This window comes from Heterocephalus glaber, unplaced genomic scaffold (assembly GCF_053883595.1).
Source record: "Heterocephalus glaber isolate CG9 unplaced genomic scaffold, H.glaber_assembly_v1.0 deba00001498, whole genome shotgun sequence".
Classification (NCBI taxonomy): domain Eukaryota; kingdom Metazoa; phylum Chordata; class Mammalia; order Rodentia; family Bathyergidae; genus Heterocephalus; species Heterocephalus glaber.
Window position 1 is genome coordinate 4,576,830 of NW_028258321.1, and position 22,341 is coordinate 4,599,170.

Genomic DNA, 22,341 nt, shown 5'->3' on the forward strand with positions numbered 1-22,341 from the left:
CCTGCTGTTATTATAGAGCCAGACTTCAGAAGCAATCCGGAAATCTAGAGAAGACCTGGATATGTACAAGGAGAACTATGACAACTTACTGGCAGAAGACAAAGTGAGTCATCGTCCCACTGACTGGACAACTGAGTTGTTGCTCTTGGGACTGGGGGAAGGTTGAGTGGGAGACAACTTAATTTTCTCATAGATTTCTTTCCTACTATGAGTCTCAGTTATGAGTCAGTGTCATTCTGCGCTATTGTATGTTTCTGAAAAATCTGTGATCATGAAATCAATTTAATAAGTATGACCAGTGAAATAAATAAGACACACATGTGTAAATACTGAATAGTTTCTCTAGTGTGAGAAGCTGAAAGTGTAAATAAGGATGAAAATGATTAAAATGAATAATGGATAATTTGAAATAGGAAAAGGTCCAAAGGTGTAGGGGTGGTGGGAGGGGAAGGGGAAAGGAAAGAAGGGAAAGAAAACATTATGAGAAAAGAAAAAAAATGGAAACAAAGTCTGTGTAAATAGGGAAGGGTGGAGGGGGTGAAGGGCGCACAGGTAATGGGGAAAAAATAAGAACCAAGATGCATCATGTACAGGTACAAGCACCCAATGATAAATGTAAATGTACTGCATACCTAAAATGTACCAATAAATATATAAATAAAAAAAATAAGTATGGCCAGCAGGTTTATAAAGGAAAAGAACAGGATAGAATCCCATAAAGAAGACAGAAGAGGACAGTGAAATGGAGGGGTAGAAACAATGGAATTCAATGGAATGGATTGGAATGGAAAGAATAGACTAACTTACATGTTTTGTGAGTAATAAATACTATTTGGAGAAACTGCTGGATGATTTTCAAGACCTCTTATATGGAATAATATTTTTAGTACACTAAGCTACCTGCTATTCAAAAATAAATCTTTGAGAAGTCTTTGCACCATGAACAGTCACCCTAACAACTTCATGAACCAAGTTTTCGTGGGTTTTTTTTAAATCAAAGTGATACAGCCCCTGTCTTTAAGAGTATTGTTTCTGAACAGAGTCGTCATCTGGCAATGATGTGTTTGTCCTTAGGTTCTGGATCGAAGCTTCAAACAGGAATTTTCTGAAATTCCAAGTCAGCAGGTGGATGTACTCTATAAACTTTTTAAACGCCGACCAAGGTTTGTTTTCACTTTGCTATTATATTTCTAAGAAAAGAGTCTGTAGATGAAGAATAAGATCTCACTTTCCTCCCAATTAGAAAGAAATTGACGTGTGACATCTTTTAGGTGAAGATGATGTTTATCTTCATTGTTATTCAGTATTTTAAAAACTGTGTCATACGATAGGTTATGAAATGTAACTGTTTCATGACTTAAAAATGCTTGAGCATCTAGCATAGTGCTATTATTGTTTCTATTTCCTCTGTGATAGTAGTTCCTCCTGAGTCACAGATGGCATACAGATTGATAAAATTTTTCCCAAAATGTGTTCTAACAAATGTGAGCCCCTTGTGCATGAGTGGGATTTACGTGTAATAGGTTTCCAAGACAAAGTAAGTTTGGGGAAATACTGGGTTAAAGAACAGTTAAGTACCATTATTGATGGCAGAGCCTCTTGGAACCTGTTTTTGGCCTTTGGCTCACCAAGCATAAGAAGCAGAGTAAGTGGTGTTTTCCACACTTCCTTGAACATAAATTGCTTTTCCTTACAGCACATGTGATTTGCTCAAGACAGTTTGAAAAATGCCAGTATAAATGCTCAAAAATAACAATTATCAAGAGTTCTAAAATATTTTTACTGAAAGTAGTATCAAAATTATATTTTGCTGATTTCTAACATTATAAATTCAGATTGTCAATCAAATGTAATCTAGAAATCATAGTTTTTCACAAAGGATCAGGCTAATTTATGTCCCAGATATAAACTCTTTCTACCTTTGACAAGTTCCATGCAAACTAGGGAATTTCACCTCTGCTTCAGGTCTTAGTTTCCTTGTTTGTAAAGGAGTATAGTATCATGGCTTTTCCTTATGAAGAAAGAGGTGAGACTTTCTACATACTAGGAGGCAGCAGTGAGGAAGACACATGCTTTGCTGTCAAACAGAATTAGCTGTGAACTCTAACACTGCGCCTATCAGACCCAGAGCCAGCTGTGGGCATAGTGCCTCCCTGACTGTCCTGTCCAGTGTAGCAATGCTGACCTTACCTTGCACAGAAAAGCCTCCACACTGGGTGTCCTTTGTTCCTTCCCAGCTGCAGCTCGGGAAGCAAAGGGAATCTGTCAATGTAGATAAAAAGAAATACCTCTCCAATCCCACATACACCTAAGCATATCCTGCTGCAAAAAGGGTACCAGCAGAGGATGTGCCAGATGGACGCAGAGGATAGCCACTCCCTCCTCCCCTGACCACTTACCGCCTGATTACAACACACAGAAGGGCCACAGCTCCAAGCACAGGTAAAGTGGCCAGTGCTGACAACAGTTAGGGATGTCGGAGTCCAGCGAGGGTCTAGAGAGTGCGAAAGGATGAAGTGGTGTTTCTCTCCTTGGAATAGTCCCCCTACCAACCCTCAAGTGCTGAAGAGAATTGCCATACAGTGTGTCATGCCTGTGTTAAGGGTCTTGTTATTTAACATTGATGTTTTTAAGAATGTGAAATGCTAATGGGACTTTCTTGATAATCCCAGAATGCAGAAACAGAAAGCACAATCAGATATGGCCAGTATTATCCCTTTTGGAGAGCAACCAGGACTTGGCAAGTTGAATAAGGACACCTTTGCCCAGTTAATGAAAGCCATGGAGGAGCTGGACAGTGTCACTAACATGCCAGAAGGCTTGAACCCCTTGGTCTGGGGTCATTTCTGCCTAACTAGAAGAGCAAAAGTGGAAAATGAATACAAAGTATATAATGTCATTTATTTTATTTTATTTTTAGTGTACTAATATCAAATACATAGTTACATTGGTCAGTGCATCATAACGATTTAGGGTTTTGTCCTAAGGTAGTAGTTGGTAATGTCAATAATAAAATAACAAAATAAAACATTAACTTTGGTGCTATTAAAGTGCAGGCCTGTGCTTGTACACTCACACAGTGCAAAACAGTGGCCTAGAGAGACGTGGTCATTGTGTATTTGAAATAAATGTGACCATTCCTAAGCAAGATGTGCTACAAACAGAAAATGCACACAGGTTTAGAAGACTTAGTATAAGAAAAAGAATGGAAAAATGCCTCACTAATATTTCTTGTATGATTATAGGTTGACATGTAACATTTTGGATATAAAATATATTAGTAAAATTAACTTCATTTAATTTCACTTTCATAACATGGCTACTACAATACTAAAATTTATTTGTGGCTCACATTCTATTCTTCAAGATGAGACAACTTTCTTTTACTGATGATCTCATTTTGCATAGATTGGAATCATATTTAGCTCACCAGAATCAGATTTATAGTTTCACTAAAATAGAAAAATAGTGTACCGAAGGGTAAAAATTTGAAAGCAGGTTTATTTGGAAGAGAATCTCTCCTTTGCTGCTCCCTGCCCACTCCCTTCCTCCCTTCCTCAAGTTCCCTAATCTCAGTACCACATGCATCGGGCTGGCACGTCTTTTGTTCACATATCTATGAATTTATAATTGTATCCAAGTTGATGGGAACAAATTTCAAAATAAGATATAAAAATATTAGTTGCTTGCATACTTGGTTTTCAGCAAGAAGCCATTTGATACTCTTCACATTTTTCATGGAATGTCCCATGCAAGTTTTACACATTTGATATTACATAATGGCAAGGATTTAAATTTTTATTAAATCTTAGAAAATGGGCTTGGTAACGATTTGTGGCAAAGAAACAAAAACAAGGTTAAAGACTTGTGTTTTGCGAAGTTGAAGTTCCTTGTGTCCTGAGGTGTTTCCCGTTGGGTGTTTGCAGGTGAAGCAGAAAGCGGCTGGCTTAATGGAAATGACAGCTTTTCTCCGCAAGAGAGTGGAGGATGATGAAAAGGTGCAGCAGGAGATGGAGAAAGTGTGCCAGGAACTCATCCTGTAATTGGAAACTTTCATTCAGGGTTACTGGGGGGCGGCGTCCAGGCAGGCTGGGTCCTCACCGGGGAGAACCCCTCGGCCCCCCAGTCCAGTTCACAGCTGCCACAGTCCGGGCACTGGGTGGAAAATGGCTATTTTGAAAAGTGCGTTTTGTTACACAACACTTGTTTCAGGGAGGAGCTTACCACGCGTTCCGTTGCTCTTAATATAAAGAAGCAAGTTTTAGAAAATCGTAATATTTCTTAGAACTGGCACTTGCGCATAAAAACGCAAAGGGCCTGTGTCTGGCAGTATGTCCTTTGTGGCTCACGCTGTGTAAGCTGTGTGGAAAATCAAACAGGCGTCCGGCAGTTTCCACGCGGACACCTACCAGCCACATGCGTCTCTTCAGGGCAGCCTGTACTTCTTTCTTGCGATTTCTATCCTCTCTTCAAATCCTTGCTTCGAAAAGGCCCCATTTATAGCTACATGAATAAATACTTCAGTGTTCCCCATTTCATCATTGTTCCTCATTTTCTGGTCTAGACTTCAGACAGAAATATGAATTATGCAGAAATAGATTTGCTAAGTAGCATATAAATGAAATATTGTTAATACAGTATCAGAAATCAATGAATCAATAAATTAGAACTTTAATAGTCTTTGCACTTGGCAGCATCTCTGTTTTCCTCATTTTTTACTACAACCAAAACTATACAATATTTCCTCGATCCTAAGTGAAATTTTATGAATGTATTTCTGTCCGTGCTCTTCTGTGAACAATCCAATTGTAATTCAAAGTCAGTACAAACAGATACTGGAGGGACCTCGGAATGTTTACCATTGAGGAAATTCTTGTCACACTAATGTCTAGTACGTTTTCCTTAAGCTGACTTGAATTTTATATTCTCAGGTACTAGGTAAAATTTGAAATATAAATGTATTACAACTACTTGCTTTGATGTCTTTTTCAATTTAGATTGCAGGAAGACAAAGTAAAATACCAGTTGAATTTGACGATACAAATTCTTCTTAAACAAGGACAAGTAGAACTGGAGAATTTCCAGCAAACTCTACAGTATCCTGATGCAATTCTCATCAATAGGACCATCATTGAAGACCTGAATTCTGTAATTCGGGTAATTATACTTTCTTACAGAGGAAAAAGACAACATAGCATACTGCCTGCCAAATGTTATGTTGTTCTCTTATGTCCGTGGCACGTAATTTAAATTCATTTAAATTAGTGGCTTCTACCCTAACTGTAGCTGCACATTAAAATCACCTGAAGGACTTTACAATGTTCCCAGCCCCTATCCCAGGCATGAGTAATTTGTAAAACTCCCCAGATAATCCTAACCCCTCCGACAAGTATAATTCCAACTTCCCAAGTTGATTGCAGTCATTATGTACTACAAACGTGTTAATAAAAATAAAACTTTTTTAAAATCGAAGGTCCAGAAAGTTTGGGACCATGGAGTTAAATGTTCATTTTACTGAGATACAGTTTATACATTGTATATATAATTTTCATTATGTAATCCTTTAAATTTATAGAGCATTGATAGTAATATCTCTGATCACAGTTCTGATTTTAGACATTCGGGTCTTTTTTACTTAGCCTAGCTAAACATTTGCCCCTTTAGACTTTTTTCAAAGAATTAGTTTTGTATTTCACTGATTCTCCGTATTGTTTTTCTATCTTCTATTTTACTTATTTCTTTTCTGATCTTAATCTGTCCTTATCCTGGCTGTGGTTGTAATTTGTTCCTTTTCTAGTGCCGTAAGTATAAAGTCAGATTACTGATGCAAGGTCTGTCTTCTTCTGTTTTTAATACCATGTTTTACAGTGCACTGCTTAGACCTTCCTTTCTCATTTTCTTTTCTCTGTGATTTTCATTTAATTTCTTAGTGATTTCTCTGGGAATTATGATGATATCTAAACTTTATTATTTTGAACAAATCTGAATTAATGCCAGTTTAGCTTCAATAGTGTGCAAAAGTCTGCTCCCTTAATGCTATCCTCTCCCTTATGCTGCCATTGGTGCATCTTTTCACAGTATGTGCTGATTAACAGATTTCAAATTATTGATTTATGCATTATTCTTTTACATCATGGAGAAAAAAGTAGTTATAAACCAAATAGAACAATTCTAGCTTGTATATTCACTTACATGGTTACTGTGTGTGTGTGTGTATGTGTGTGGTGCCGGGGGATTGAACCCATGCTAGGCAAGTCCTCTGCCACTGAGCTACCTCCCTTTCTCCCCGTCCTCTTTTTTAAACTTTTATTCTGAGACAGAGTCTCACTGAGGAGTCCAGACTGTCTTCAAACTTGTCATCCTCCTGCCTCAGCCAAGCCTCCCGAGCAGCTGAAATGAGGTCTTACTTTGTTGCCCTGGCTGACCCCAAACTTGAGATCCTCCCACCTCTACCTCTCCAGTAGCTGGGGTTCCAGGTGTGTCCCACCTGGCTTGGCTTTCATCTTTGGAGGATAATTTTAATAAATCTAGAGTTTATGGTTGATAGTGTTTGGGGTTTCCCCACCACTGCCTCTTCTATGGGAGTGAAAAGTTTTGTTTCAATTCAGTTTGTCCTCTTCCTCTGGACAGAATCGTTCATACTCTGGCCCTGGAGGTGACAGGATTTGCTGCTCTTCTCCCAGGGGCTAAAAACCTTTCTTCTCTACGGCAGAAGGGTCTGGCTGGTTCATGCCTGTCCCAGAGTGCTGTTCCCTGCTTCTCCGGATCTGTACCCCCAGTGGCCTCTGCAGCTTCCTGCACAGCTGCCTGTCTTTCTGGCCAATGGGATGCGCCCGGTAGGGAGGGACCTGCAAGGGAGAGAGAGCACTTGTTTGTCTCTGCCCCCACCAGATCTGTACTCTCATAGGCACTCATGCTTGGCCTTAGCAATGTATTAAAAAAATTGTCTAAATTCTTTATAACTCCTTTAATGGTGCCAAGTGTGGCTTCCCTCCACATTCTCCTACAAATCAGCCAGTGCTTGGCTTCTCCTTCTGCTTGGTTGCTCCTTATTTTCTTAGGTTTCAGGATACCTCGTTGCTCTGTGATCTCAGTGCTCTCACGATTTTGGAGTTTGCTTGGATTTTTCATGGTATAGGGGAAGCAACACTCTGTGGGTTGAATGTGAAAGATAAAGAAAGGGATAAAAAATAACTCCTAAAATTTTGGATTGAGCAACTGAGTAGATGGTGGTGTCATTAACTGACACGGCCAAAAGGGCATATAGTAAAGGGTGTTAACCTTTGTTAACTTGAGATGCATATATAATCCAACAGAAATGCAAAGGAGACAGAGCTCAGGGTTGAGAAGAGCTGCCTGTACAGCTCACACACAGATAATTACATATGAATTACTGCATACAGATGTTAAATATAGGTCATTCAAGCTGTGAGATTGTTTGAGACCACCTAGAGGCAGAGCAAAGAAAAGGGAGTTTGAGCCTACACCCCAAATCCAACTCTGAAAGGTCTAGCAGAGAAGAGAACAGGTAAGGAGATAGTGGAGGAGTAAAGTAGGAGGAAGCCAGGAGAGAAACGGTCCAAGGAGGACAGATTTGTGTACTTGCTAGGTGTAGTCTCAGTGGAGGGTGGGGAGAAGGGCTCCATCAGGGATGGTTGAATGTTATGAAAGGGGAATGATGATAGTGATTAAAGCTACATCCTACAAAAAAAAAGTTGACTGAAAGGAAGACATAAAGAAGATAGAGCTCAGGGATGGGGATTTAGCTCAGTGGTTCCTCTGCCTGCCTCGCAAGCACAAGGACCAGAGTTCGATCCCTGGTACCAAAAAAAAAAAAAAAAAGAAGAAGATAGAGCTCTAAAACAGCATGTCTCAACCTTGTCACTCATGGGGGGCCAGAAGGTTGTTTGGCCAGGGCGGGGGGGGGGGGGGGGGGGGGGGCTGTGTTTTGCAGATGTTTAGCAGCATCCCTGGCCTCAACATACTAGATGCTTTCCAGTTGTGTCAACCAAAAATGTCTCCAAACATAGCATAAAGCATATTGCGTCCTGATGGGACAACACATTTCCCCCAGCTGAGTAAGAATGTTCTAGAGAAATGCTTCAACTTTAGGTTTTGGAGCTATTGATGTCAAGAGCAAGGGTATAACCATGGGAGTTGGGTGGCTGAAATACAGTGAAGAAAAGGTCATTGAAAGTAGGAAACCCAAGGAATTGAGAGGCCAAGCTATCATCAGAAGATGAAAATAATAGAAATAGTGCTGAGAATGGAGGCAGATGGGGTAGGAGAAGAAGAAAAAAAAGGCACGAAGATGCAATATGTATATGTACCAATTTCCCATAATGAAGGTATTTAATTTGTATCGCAAACATTTACTAATAATTTTTTTTAAAGAGTAGAAGGTAGTATGAAGTTCCAAAAGCTAGATCTTTGGCCTTAGGACTCATTTTTAAATATTTGCTGCATGTTAAAAAGATTATCTCTGTGCCCCAAGCATTTTCTGAGATAGCTTCTGCTTTAAGTAGCCTGTAATTCTGTATGCAGAATCATATTATATGAATACCAATTGTACTTTTTTAAGACTCAAGGACAAAAGAAAATTGCTAGTATGATGGAAAGTAAAGATGTACACAAAGGAATATATCAGATTGAGTGGGATCATAAGAAAATGGAGATGGAAATGGAAGATCTCAATCAGAAGGCTTGGGATATTCAGATGCTGTTTTTTTCAAGAGATCGTCAAAAAGTAAGTTGTCCCTAGCCCTACATAGTTTTAACTTCATTCATTAATTTATGCAGTCATTTAGCCAGTATTTAATATGAAGCTTCCATGATCTCAAGCATATACCAAACCAGAAGGATTTTCTCATGTTGCTATGAATTCTTTTTTTCCTAGTAGTTTACACTTACTACCTCCACATCTGTAGGACCCATTCAGGCAGCACAGTTCCATCTTACAGTTCACTGAGGTGTTAGTTCTTAATTGTTCATTCCAGTGCTTCTTTATCATCCTTCACTTCTCCTTAGCTTGATCAACTAGAAATCTCATTCCTTTGGCTTTTATTACCCATAGTTTTTCCTATTTTTCTTCCAACATGTCAGACCACTTTGCCTCTTTAACTCTTTTGCATCTATGTCTTAAATATAACCTTTCTTTAAGATTCTGCCTTGGGTTGGTGTTCCTTTCCATGCCTTCTTTGATGATAATCTCTGTTCTTCTAACATCAGTGATCAGTTCTAAAAGTCTAATCCCAGCTCTCTGGGTTCCAGTCCAATTCCCTTCCAACCTAAGCTCTGTGTCCCTCACCTCCCTCAAGCACCAGTTCTATATTTTCCCCCTGCCAAAAGCTCTTCTTGATTTGCTTATTTCTGTTCTTGAAAGTTTCAGTTGTCTTTGGTTTCTCTTTTTCCTGTGCCTTCCAAGTCTCCCCTGTTTATCTGTTTATTCTCTCTTTATTTCCATGGTATCAGAGGCTGATCAGACCTCCAATCACCTGACCAAGGGTATGGCAGCAAGATAACCAAAGACAAGACAAGATCTCAATGCATAAATGGGGGCCCAGGATAGTCAGAGCTCCTATCAGGCTAAGACACCTTCTCCTGGACTTTGGCACTATTTATTGTGGGGGTTTTTTGAAAGTAAAAATTTTTATTCTGATTTATTTCCCAATGTGTAGTTCAATATAACGCCAGTTTTTAATGGCAAAATTTGGTTCCACTAAAACTCCATAATGCTACAGAGAGATACTACTTTTTCCAGGAAGAGATAAACAGCTGGAAAGAGAAACAACACTTTCTAGTAGCATGGCAACTTAAACCACAGACCTGATAGATCTGTAACTTTTACACTAAAAGTGGCATGAACATGTATTAGCTGGTGACAGAAGTGAGAAGTGGGGAACAAGACATGAACACCATATGGTGCACTATATGTCCTATAAAGACAGACAAACCAAATATATCTATATGGGTTTTAAAGGATAATTATAGAAAAGGGAACCAAATATTTTACTCAAATGTTTTTTAGAGCCTTTCTGTAGAGATACAAATACAGATAGATAGATAGATATCCAAAAATATGTTTATACAGATAAATGTTTCTCAATTAAAGATGGGACCAAAGCTATAGTTGTAACATAAAGCAGTCTTTTGTAAGACTCTCCACCTGAATTTTCAATTTCTTTAAAGTTACTCCATTAGTTTTCCAGGTATAATTACCTGACATCTTTTTATAGATATCAATCAAGTAGGCACTGTCTTTTGAAAGGGTGTGCAGGATATTTCTAAGGTGCTATTGGCACTGTTGAACACACAGCTTCTTGAAGGGGTGAGGGGCCGTGCAGGGAACAGCTGAGTGGAGAGCACTGATGTGAGCGTGGTCCTAGCAACAAGGGAACGAGACATTCTAGCAGGAACAGCTCATAGACTAATGGGAAGCTTGTCTTTCCCATAGGTTAATTTCTGCCTCTATAGATGTTTTATGGACGAGTCACATTGCCCTTAGCTGCACCGTTGCCTTGCCATCCAAGATGTCACAGCGTCACGGATCACTGACAGCTCTGCTGTAACCAGTGGGTGGGGAGCTGTTCCTTTCCCACACACCCACTGCTGGCTCTTCAGGCGAGCCTTGTGGGCCAATAGGCAGACTCAGACTTTTAAGGTGAAAAGGCAATCTATGAATTTGCAGCTCACTCAGGGAGGTCTCCATCACCACGGCTTCTGTCCCAGTTCAGTCCTGGTTTCAATGATTCAGTCTTACAATCAGTTTCATTTTTTAAAATGAGTAATGGGGACTGAACCCAGGGCCCCATTAGAGCTACATGAGCCACATCCCCAGCAACCCCCACCCCTTTTATTTGAGACAGGGTCTCACTAAGTACCTAAATTGCCCAGGCTGGGCTCAGACTTTCAGTCCTCTTCCCTCAGCCTCCCAGACTGCTAGGATCACAGGCACCACCACACCTAGTTAAAATTAGTTTCTAAATTCTCTCTTTCCTTTAAAAATTTTTTTTCTAAATTTTAAATTTTATTTAGTCTGTTTTTTGACTTGTATACTGCTGTCGATTTTAATTTCTATTTCACTCTAATAACATTACTACCTTGCTCAAACATTTTTAACTGATACTTATTAATTAGCAAATGAATTATGAGGTCCTTAGGTGGGCAGTGTCTTTCAGCTTAACTTTCTGACTCGAATTCATTTGCCACTTTTCCTCTTGTTCATCAGCATTTCCCTTCTCCTCCTCCTCTTCCTATTTTCCTTCTACTTCCCTCTCTTTTCCTCTCCTTCCTCCCCTTCCTTCTTCCCTTTCTTCCTCCCTCCCTCCCTTCCTTCCCTTCTTCCTTCCTTTCTTCCTTTTCTTCCTTGTTTTGTTTTGCACATCTCAAGTCTACCTGTTCTCCCAGGTTTAGTTTGTCAACTCCTCCATAAATCCTTTCTGGATTTGTTATCCCATCCCATAACAAACCACCTTTGTATTTGCTAACACTTTACATTTCTTCTGGCAAGTAATCATGTCTGTGTGTTCTCTTTCTTTTGAAGACTAGGTCATGTTATCTACTTTTATGTCACCTTCATTATCTTTAACCAGAATTCTGTTAATGTAGGCCTCAAGTGGGACATTTAATAAATAATCAATGTGTTGAATAAATGAATGAATGAATGAAAGAGAAAACAGCCAAGGCATTTGTAATAGTATACAGATCAATGTACTGATGGCTGATACGAGTACATATGGCATAAAAATCAAATCAGTTTTAACTAACATAGATATTTGTTAAGAAAACCAGTAATTTTTTTAAAACTACAATAAAGTTACCTATTGAAAGAAATAGAAAAAAATATTCCTACATATGTTTTTCTCTTCAAGTACCTAAATGAACCAAACTATGAGTCTTTGATTGCTCTTCAGATTGGAATAATGGAGCAAACCATTAATGTTTTAGATAAGGTAAGTTTCAAAAGATATTGATCATTACAATTCCAACAGTTGTGAATCATTTAAGCAAGACAATAGTGTCTCAATCATGAACTTAGAACCTAACAGAATCTTGATCATTTACTGGTATTCATAAGGGAATTAGAGGCAACCATAACCTGTGGTATAGACTGAAGTATTTTTTAAATATTAGAATTAACCTCTGGGGACATATGTGACTAAAAAGGGATTTCCGGTTTCACATTAAGTTATGATTTATGCAACATATATGATTTATGATAATCTATTATTATTTATGACAGTCTTTCCTTGACACTGTAAAGGTTTTGTCTTATCATAACTGAATAGCAAATGCTGAGTTTTTATTATAAGACATACATAAGATGAAAACGAAGTAATCTGAAACTTTAAAAAAATTCCCTAATTTTTAAGAATATATAACATTTTTTTCTAAAATGTATTAACATACTGTTTTACCTTTCAACAAATAATTTGAGTGTCTACTGTGGATATGGCAGGCACTAGGGAGACAAAATAAGATGTTGTCTTAGTGATGGTCATTTATTTCAAATATAAGAATGTCTTTATAAATTACATTTTTTCAGTATTATTTTTGTGGGGTTTCATGGGCACAAAATTTTCAGACCCACAAAAAGAATGTCAATAACTGCAAAAAACTACTCAAAAAATTGGGAAAGTTCAACAATCAAAAAGACACAGCAAATTATACTCTAAGCTGCAATCTACGAGAAGAGCTGGTAGCTGTCTCAGAGAGACAGGACATCTGCAATGCAATAGGTAAGGCTTTTTTCTTCATCCAGCTGTAAGTGTCTTTAAAGTAATTGGTAGGGGCCAGGGATTTAGCTCAGTGGTTCCGCCACCTGCCTCGCAAGCACAAGGTCCTGAGTTCCATCCCCGGTACCAAAAAAAAAAGGTAATTGGTGTTTCTGAAATCTGTACGCTAGTTATAAAGCTAGGAGAATTTCTTCCACACAGTTGCTTCTGGGTGCTGCTTTTGTATTTCAAAGTGTTGGTAATAATCCAACTAATTCCTGCACCTTGGATTTGGGGATAGGGTCTACGCTGACTTGTGAAAAGATTGCCAAGGAACGATACAAAAGTATGATGCAACAGCAAAAGCTGACAAATATTTCCAAAGTACAAGCCGCCCAGATCTCAGTACTCCAGGCTGAAGTTGAAAGACTAAGGATGAAAACATTCCCTGCTCTTGTTAAAATGTAAAGCACTAGCAGGAACCAAAGGCCTAACCAGTCATTTCAAAAATCGTTCCATTTGGGTAAAATGATTTCTTTCTCTTTCTTTCATATTATGAAATTTAAGTAAAGTCACCTCTTAGTTGCATGTTTTTAATAGTAAATTGTTTAATTTTAGCCTTGTAATCAGTATATAAATTTTTGTCCTGCATGAATAAGTGTGTAAAAGAACTATTTTCATTCAAGAAAGAACAAGATATGAAGACAGAGAGTGTTCAATGCCAGGCTGAGTGGGAGAACACCTGTCTAATATGTGCAAGGCCCTAGGTTCAATCCCCATTCTGAAAAACACAGTATTCTACTTATTTATTTGCAGTACTGGAAATTGACCACAGGACCCTCCACAGAGCGATGGCCCAGCCCCTTTTTGTTTTGAAGCAGGGTCTCACTAAGTCGACTCAGTTGCCCAGGCTGGGCTGAAACTTGCAATCCTCCTGACTCAGCCCCCCAGAGTGTGTGCTGGGATGACAGGCACATGCCACACTGGCTGGCTCAAGATTTATTTTATTCATTCAAAATTACCAGAATTTGAAGATTAATCCTTGTTCTATCAATGAGAATTTACTTTTTCCAAGACTTACATCATTTGTCAATTATGACATATTTTGAAAACATAATCTTCATTTCTTACTGTGATAGAGCTCAAATTTGTTCCCTACCCAACACGGCTTAGCAAAAAAAAAAGTGCTTTCTTCTGTTGCTTTGCTCATGTAGATAGTGATAACTATGCAATGAGAAAACTAATCGGCAGAAAACTTCCTCACCCTTCATAGCTGGTGGACTGCTGCATGGTAAGGTGCTAACACTGGGATCACTGACCACGGTCTCCAGCAATGCAGTCCCTGCAGCTCTGCAATTTATAAAGCAAATGTTAAGTTTGATCCACAGTACCACATCCAGTATAGACAGGCGCAGGTAAAGCAAGAGAGCTGTCCCATTGCTCACCCTCATAGTGATCAGGCCGGAATGGGTCAGTGTCAAGACCAACATCATTCTGATGGCTCCCCTCCTTGGCACTAGAGTAACTTCTGACATAGTGGGCTAATCAGTAAGGAAGTGTCCACTAATAACAGTTCCTGTATCTAGGGTCCTTTAAGATGATCTCTGGGACAGGAATTGTTGGCAGCAGGGAGCCAGGCCACGGGTGTGTGCAAGGGGTGCAAATACTTTATACTTGGCATTGCTAGTTCCATCAACCGTGGATGTCCTAGACTTGATCCTCCCCTCCTGCCCCGTAACTGAAGTGCCCTATCACCTAAGGTGCCTACTGACACTCCATTTGCTCATAGCTAATGCCGCATTTTTCACTGGATGACATTCTGTGGATTCCAGGTCTTAGCAAACCAAACATCCTATTTTGTTTGTTTCTTCATCATGAACCCTGGTTGACTCTGACAGTGTTTCTGGCTTGGCTGCCTCAGCTTTGAGGAATGGATGGAGTAGGTTAGCAGGACGCCCTCACCCTCACGCTTTTCAGCCTTTTCAGCAGGAGGTATCTTCTGGTTTGGAGGCTGGCAGGTGGTTTGGTAAGGACACATGGGTCTTGTACCCCAACTCTTCTGTCAGTTATGTTCATGGTAGATTCCTCTAAGCTTCTACTGAACAGCAATTATGTTCCTATTTTTAGTCCTTTAAAACCTTACCATTATCAACTAATGATATAAACTGAGCCATATAGAACATGGTCATATACATAGGAATAGAGAATATGAGCTCTGTTGCTGGACTGCCTGGGCTCAAATCCTGGCTCTGGTTTGAAATAACCACTTAGTTTTTAAAATAACTATTAATCTTGAATTTTCTCATCTTTAAACTTATGGTGTTAATACGTGACTTATACTCTTAAACTTGGCACAACGCAAATATTTTGTTAAAGGTTAGCTCTCATTTTTATAAATAAAAAGAAGATATTCGGTAATTTTCAATAAATCCTTCCCATTAAGTGGAAGTAAAATTCAACAGAAATGGTAAAAAAAGATGGCTACCTCCACACATCCCCAAATCTGAAACTGCCCCATAATCCCCATTCATCCTCCATGACCCACCTCCTGTTTCTCAAGTAGCTGCTGTGTTCCTGGAATTCTCAGGTGAGCCCAGGGGCCAGTGCCTGGAAGGCCCATTACATTCCCCAGCTTTTCCAGGACCAGAGTCCCACAAGTGGATATGTAAGGGTGACTCCAGCTGTCAGTAGTGACAGCTGTGGAACCCAAAATCGAAGTAGTTGCCCCACACTGACCTACCAGAATGCCACTACCACCACCAGGGGCAACAATTCCCCTGCCACATTTTTGCTCCCTGGCTGGGCAGCTGTGGTGGAAGCTGGCTGGTAGGCACCGGACTAGCACAGTACCTACAGGTGTCCATTGAGGAATCCCAGATTCACAAATGCCAATGGCAAGAGCAGTCTAGAAACTAGGATTTCTGTGTGTGGTGGACACAAGACCATGGCCCTGGGGTCTCCTGCTGTACCAAATCAAGGCTTGGTTACATCAATAGAAGGGACTGTGCTGAAACTGATACACCTGGTAAAAGGAGTGGCTGTAAAACCACTGCCCCACAAAGTGCTCTCCCCACCTATCTCTACCTTTCTCAGAAAGCACACATACTCTTACGGAAGCCAGCTCTGCTGCTTCCAAGTTTGCATTTAACAGCTCCAGCCACAAACAGAATGAGCTTTCTTGCCCCGAGTTCAAGTCTTAATTCTCAGGGACTAGGCCAGCTTGGGTCTCCGTAGACAGCCAAGATGACAGGTACAATATGTAACTTGACAACAGGTTGGTTTCTGGCTGAGGAGTCACTGTGAACTAAACAGACACTCCCTGTTTCACAGATGAAGCTAGACAGGATGAATGTGAACAACCCTGTATGGCAGAATATCTTAATGTAGAAAGTAAGGTCATTTCCTAAGAAATGGACAGCTGCTTCATTAAATGCGGAATGTGAAAAATGTGAAGGCAGAGAAGAGTATAATTTTGGACATAAGTTTAATTATCTGAGATCAGCAGATGACAAGATATAATAAATGAATGGAAACAAGGTTCACCTCTCTCTTAGGAGGTGAGAACTTTTGGACCAGTTTAGGTCTAGACATTCACCAGATTGGACGAACACTGAAAATAAGACTTTTTGTCATAAAAAGCAAAACAATATATTAAAACGGGTTCCCAGGACTGTCCAAATTAGTTTTTAAACATGGTTTAAATTTGTGTGCACACGCAGGCACACTGGCGCTTTCACGCAGAACTACATCCCTCACCCATCCATCCATCCATTCATTCATGTATTTGGGGATTGAATCCAGGGCCTTTGCACTGAGCTCCATCCCTGGCCCGAAGGGCAGGGTCTTGCTAGGTTGCCAGGCTGAGCCCAAATTTTTCATCCTTCTGCATCAGTCTCCCAGGATGCCTGAATTACAGACAGGCAAGTGCCACCAAACCCAGCTTTTAACATGTCTGTTAATGTCAAATTCTCTTTGTTAAATCTATTCAAAATACTGTATGTCATTTTAGGACTTAATTTATATGTCTTTAGAGTACCCTAAACTGATGGTCAAGATACCTTACATCTAATGCAGTGATGGCGAACCTTTTAGAGCTTTCAAGGACACCAACAGCCCTCTGTGGCACATATGCTGTAGGCTCACCACCACTGCCCTAATGGCTAACATCTTCCCCTTAAAATGTCTAAGTGTCTTTTCATTAAGTTGTCATTCTCAAAGATTTCCTGGAGAGGAGCCAAGGGGTATGGCTCAGTGGTAAAAGTGCAGAGCCTAGGTTTGATCTCCCAGTCAGTACTGAAAAACAGAAAAAGAGAACGAAAAAATACTCTGAGAAAAAAGTTATTAATTAAGCATCTATAAATTCCTCTTCACTTCTGTTATAGTGTAACAATTTATCATCTAACCCATAGTGGTCTATCAACTGAGAAAGGCTTAGTTTTTTGTTCTCTTCAGACATAGCTGACTGCAACTCATAAAGCAACAGCTGGCTACAGCTTCTCCACTTCTTTATCAACAGCTGTAACTGTGAGAGGTCATTCTGAAACAGACAAAAATAAAAAAGAAGGTTATGTCAGTAACAAGACAGTCATGCTACTTAACTCAATCAAAGCTGCCAAATCAGTTTGTATAGGTTTAAAGGCTAACATTCCTGGGAATGAATGGAACTTCTACCTATGAAAAAGCAGAACTGGTATACGTAGAAAGGTTAGAGCATCACTCAACTTGAGTTCTACTACCATTGTGTTTAGTTCAAATTCTGGGACAAACTTATTCTCAAGAGAAAATTCAAATCATTAGAACAAAACTAGGTAAAGAAGCAATAATACAGGTTTAAAAATCCACTTTCCATACAATTGTGCTTTTAAAATGACACTACATTGTATGTTCCATTCAGTTTTGCTGTGGCCTAAAACTGCTCTAAAAAAATGACAGTACTGAAATTAGAAATACCACATTCAATCTCACAAACCCTAAAAACTCAAGCCAGCAAAAAAGATATGCTACTCCATCATTTATTCCACACTGCTGGGGAAGAAGCAGCAATTACATAGGCATGAATTATCTAGGAAACAGAGGTTATCTCCTTCCAAACACCCAAGTGCTATTTACTTAACCTATTTGGGTTGAAATCTAAAATCTAATATGTTTCTCAAAATCCCTAAGACATTTTAATTATTTGAAGGAGATCACAGGATCACTATTAAAAATACTTTTACTGCACTCTGTGGCCCTTTTTAAAAGTTTTACTCATTATCAGCTGTCACTTCTATTCCCACTGTATTTACATCTAACAGTTGATACTTCCAATATTGCTATGGGCTAGAAACAAGAGAAGAGCTTCAACTGTGTTACATAAAATCTGGGACTTTAAAAAGTTTTATCTGGTATTCACAGGTCTCTTCCAATCAACTTACATTTCAGTTAAAGTTGGAAACAGGTTTTTGGATGTTTGGCTTATTATTTTATTATGCTAAAAGAAATTTACTTCCTACTTTTGAAATTACTTCTCTGCAATTTATGTAAAAATTTTAAAATATGCAATGGTTCTGAAATTCTTCTCACCTTTGATCTATACATTTTGACTAGTTTTAGTCTCCGAAGGAGATCTTCCTTGTCCTGCACCTGCTTCACCAATTTTATTCTTTCTTCCATTAATCTTTGTTCAAGATTCTCATTCACAGAATCTTTCTGAAGAGCATTGTATGACCTAGTATCAAGTGAATTAGATTCACATGCAGTGATATTTTTGAGAGTACTTTTCAAGTATGTATTTTCTTCAGATTCACTATCTATGTGTTTAAAACTTTCTTGAAATTCCAAACAGTTTTCTTCTGTTGAAGATGCTGGTTTCTCAGGAAAGGTCTCATCATTTTCTTCATTCTCTATTTTAAGACGTTTTACTACACTGCAACAGGAATTAAATGAAGATCTTGTTTTCCTTAATCTTTCTTTAAGTGTTGCACTCATGGGCTGGAAAGAGTACAAAACATTAAAAATATTAATCAAGAAAAATATTGTTGATGCAAATAAATTACTAGAAATAAAGGCCTTGCATTTCTATGGCAGGTACTACTGGATGGCTTTCTGTCCCCATACATCTAAAACAAGCGTCATAGAATGTCTTTAGTTTCCACACACTCCAATAGTTTCATTTTCTTAACAAAGTCAACACACTTCTAAACAGTCCTGAGATACTTAACAAATGGACGTTTGTCTAGCAACCAGCATGCGACTGACACTGCTCTGGGTGCTTCAGATTTGCAGACTGAGGATAAGACCTACTGCCACCAACTCATTAAGGATATTATACAGATCCAGACTTCCTCAGTTTGGATTATTGTAATAACCTGGACTGAAACTAAATAAAAGCAGTTGATTCAAGATGACAATCCCCTGGGAAGGCGGTGGGGAATCAAGAGAGAGGTGTTAAGCATTACGTTAACTCCTTACTAGACTGAAAACCACCACTGCCACAAAATCTAGACGCACAGAACGGATCCACCAAACGAACCAAGGTTGTCATACCGCTTTCCGTGAACTATTTGTATGGGGCGATGGATCCGCACGGGTCTGTGGGGTGCTAGGTCGAGTCACAGGCGAGTCTGATGGGCTTTCCATACTGGAAATGAAATCTTGGTCTACTTCTAAAACAGAAAAATTATAAGGTGCAAATCCAATTAACCATACATCTGCAGTCCTCAGTGTGTATCAAAGAACCCTCAGTTAGCCAGCAACTTCTGATCACAGTTTGTTGTAATCCCCTTTTGCAGTTTTCTATTTACCTTCCCATACGGGGGCTATTAGTTTTTCTCGTGACAAATTAACCAGCTCATATCTGTGGCCACTTTGTTTTCCGTCTAAAGCATCAGCAGAATCGACATTCCTGGGGGACAGGGGAAGAATAACCACCTGTCTAGACAGGAGTCCCTTCATTTGGTCCCTATCGCTTCAGGGGGGCTGCGGCCGCCAGGTCTGAGCCTGCCTGGGAAGCACTTGGCCCAGCCTGGCTGTTTCTCCTAAGGCATCAGGCCGACACGGAGAAGGAGACTCCACCAGGCTGCCTTCTCGGACAAAGGCGCCGATGTGGGGCGAGGTCAAACCTGACAAAAGGCCGCCCGCCTTCCCGCCAGTGCAGAAAGCCCACAGCGAGGCAGAGTTCCCCCGACCACAGAAGGGAAGCGCCACTAACTCCTCCACAGGGCACCGACGCCCCGCGCCAGCCGCCTCCCAGCCCGGAGAACCACACCTTCCCCGGAACGCTCAAAAAGCGCGCGCAGCCCAGGCTGTACACCGACCCTGCCGCGGGGACGGGGCTGCAGAGCCACCCGGGAGGCGGAGAGACGCGCGATTGGTCAGAATGGCGCGCGCGGCCCCGCCCACCGCTCGAGAGCCGCGGGACTGCGCGCGCGCAGCCGCGAGCGTGGGTGTGGTTTTAGAAGGGCGGCTCTGCGCTTCGGAAAGACAGTCTGGTCCCGGCGGGGGCGCGCTTCCCATCACCGCTGCCGTTCGCTCGGTTTTCAGTCCCCTCCTTCCCTTCTCGCTTCCGGGTTCCCTGCGCCGAGAACCGCCCCACCCCGCCCCGTCAGGCTCCCGCGCCCCACAGCGCAGGCGCGACTCCGCCCGCAATCCCGGAAGCAGCGGCTGTGAGCGTCCTCGGAGCGCAGAGCCCGAGGGTGGTGCTGGTTCTGGTTTCCGGAGCCGCAGGCGGCTTAGGAGCGGCCCGAGCCTCCCGCACACTCAGCTGGACGAAGCGCTCGTTCGGATCTTGTCTCCCTAAAGCCCTCGGCGTGGCTTCGCATTTCTTAGTCAAATCTCACAGAAAATGTCTCCCACGGAAACCTGCTGTAGCCCAGGAGACATTGCTAAGCACAGCCGAGTGGGTACCAGTTGAGATGTTGGCGATGGTAGCGGCCTGCTGCAGAGCCCCGAGCAGAGAGCATCCTCAGCCCAAAGTCGGGTGTGGCAATCGCCAGCAGGACTCACCTGGGTGGGGACCCGGGCGAGGCCGCTGAGTAACACCTGAGGCGCATGCAAGTCGGGAATTACCCAGGCCAGTCTTTGTAGCCGCCTGATCAAGGAAAGGCCGTGTGAAATGTCCGCACTTTATAAACTGCTGTTAGCAGTGCCTCACAGGGGAGTAGTTTCAGGTGTAAATTCAGACCCTGAATACAATGCAGTGATCTAGAGTCGAATTTCCTAGGTTCAAGTCCTGGCACCAGATTGTACCTGCTCAGTAATGCAATGTCTTTGTGCTTCAGTCTCCTCATCTGTAAAGTGAGGATAATCATATCTCTATCCTAGATACTGGAAAATTAAAGAAGAATTCATGAGAAGCAGCTGGAACAGTGGTAGATACCTAGGAAGTAAATCATTATGAATATATGCAGTGTCATCTAAAAATAAGAGAATGTTTAAATTGTTAAAATTACAGTAGAAGACACATTGCCATTAATCTCCCTTTGCGCACACTTATCCCATCTTTCTTCCCACTTTGTGAAGCAGTTCTAGAAGTCCTCCTGAGGCAGGAGATCAGGGTGTGGCAAACTGGCTGGGGAAGTGGGCGGTGATCTGCCTATCACAAAGTTCGGGGACAAGTGGGCAGAAGGGTTCCCATATGGAAACAATCAGAGAGCTGTCTCAAATTCTTCTCAGAGAACCCAAGTAGGTTTTTGATAGAATGGCCTAGATCACTTCACCCAGAGGAATGGGAGACACATAAGGTGGTTGCCGTTTTCCTCATGGCCACTGGCACTCTTGCTTCCACAGTGGTCTGCTCTCACCATTTATGGTGTACTTCTTTTCTTACCTTTACTTATTCCATTCTCTTCTTACCTTTCATTGGCCTGCAGCTATCTCTGCAGAGCATGTTTCTTTTCATACTTTTAATAAATGTAAAATCTCACTACCTTTTGTGCTTGTCTTAACCAATTCTTTGTTCAGGACAGAAGGAACCTAAAGACTACCTGTAGAAAGATACTCTAGCTCCCCAAAACCCAGTAACACTCTTTCATGACTGTCTTTAGTTGCACCTTCATGGCTGCTTCCATATCCTGAATCAAGTCAAAATGTTTACCTTTCGTGGTCATTTTGACTTTGGAAAAGAGCCGAGAAGCCACATGGTGCCAGAACTGGTGAATAAGTTGGATAAAGACACACCATATTTTTGTGAGACTGCCTTCCTGTTGGATAGCACTGGGCAGCAGCATTCACTGCATTATCACACCTCCTAAAGACACAAAAGAGCTTTCAGAACTGCTTCAGAAAGTAGTAAGAACAAGGGGATGAATGTCTTCACAGCAAGGGGAGATATTTTGAGGGAGAATTAATGTCAATGTGTTTTACTTTAATACATCTTTTAAACATTCACTGTTTTTTTAATCACACTTCATATTCACCATTTCCTGATTGAGTTATATAAATGCATCGCACAAATGAATTCCTTCACATATCTCTTCAGAAAAAGTTTTTTTTCCATTTAGTTTATCGGTACATTTTAGGTGTGCAATACAGTTACATTCTTCATTGGGATCTTGTACCTGTACATGATGTATCTTGGTTCTTATTTTTTCCCCATTCCCCTGCCCTCCCTTCACCCCCTCCACCCTTCCCTATTTACGAAGACTTTGTT

At 40.8% G+C, this 22,341-nt stretch overlaps 2 protein-coding genes across 8 annotated transcripts in view; one reads left to right on the forward strand and one right to left on the reverse strand.

Moving 5' to 3' along the window:
• Cfap43 (cilia and flagella associated protein 43) overlaps positions 1–18,725 on the forward strand; it is a 97,324-nt gene extending 78,599 nt beyond the window's left edge. For 5 of the 6 annotated variants that reach the window (XM_004866501.4, XM_021245546.2, XM_087185726.1 and 2 more), the window contains 9 exons: positions 17–103; positions 1,075–1,163; positions 2,673–2,886; positions 3,927–4,039; positions 4,998–5,157; positions 8,582–8,746; positions 11,871–11,951; positions 12,545–12,737; positions 13,015–18,725. In XM_004866501.4, the coding sequence (XP_004866558.2) occupies positions 17–103; positions 1,075–1,163; positions 2,673–2,886; positions 3,927–4,039; positions 4,998–5,157; positions 8,582–8,746; positions 11,871–11,951; positions 12,545–12,737; positions 13,015–13,181 (1,269 nt within the window). In that variant the 3' untranslated portion in view covers positions 13,182–18,725. The remainder of the gene's footprint in view (positions 1–16; positions 104–1,074; positions 1,164–2,672; positions 2,887–3,926; positions 4,040–4,997; positions 5,158–8,581; positions 8,747–11,870; positions 11,952–12,544; positions 12,738–13,014) is intronic. The other variant, XM_004866502.4, reaches the window with a different exon arrangement.
• Positions 16,181–20,287, reverse strand: Sfr1 (SWI5 dependent homologous recombination repair protein 1). 2 transcript variants are annotated; one of them, XM_021245547.2, is made up of 4 exons: positions 20,009–20,287; positions 19,239–19,357; positions 18,276–18,683; positions 16,181–17,250 (listed from the first exon to the last, which is right to left on the reverse strand). In XM_021245547.2, the coding sequence occupies exons 1-4, from the start codon at positions 20,205–20,207 to the stop codon at positions 17,059–17,061; spliced, it is 918 nt and encodes a 305-aa protein (XP_021101206.1). In that variant the 5' UTR covers positions 20,208–20,287; the 3' UTR covers positions 16,181–17,058. The 2 variants fall into 2 exon arrangements, with proteins under 2 accessions (XP_021101206.1, XP_004866555.1); XM_004866498.2 differs by lacking the exon at positions 20,009–20,287 and adding an exon at positions 19,496–19,896.
• Between the last annotated feature and the right edge of the window lie 2,054 nt (positions 20,288–22,341).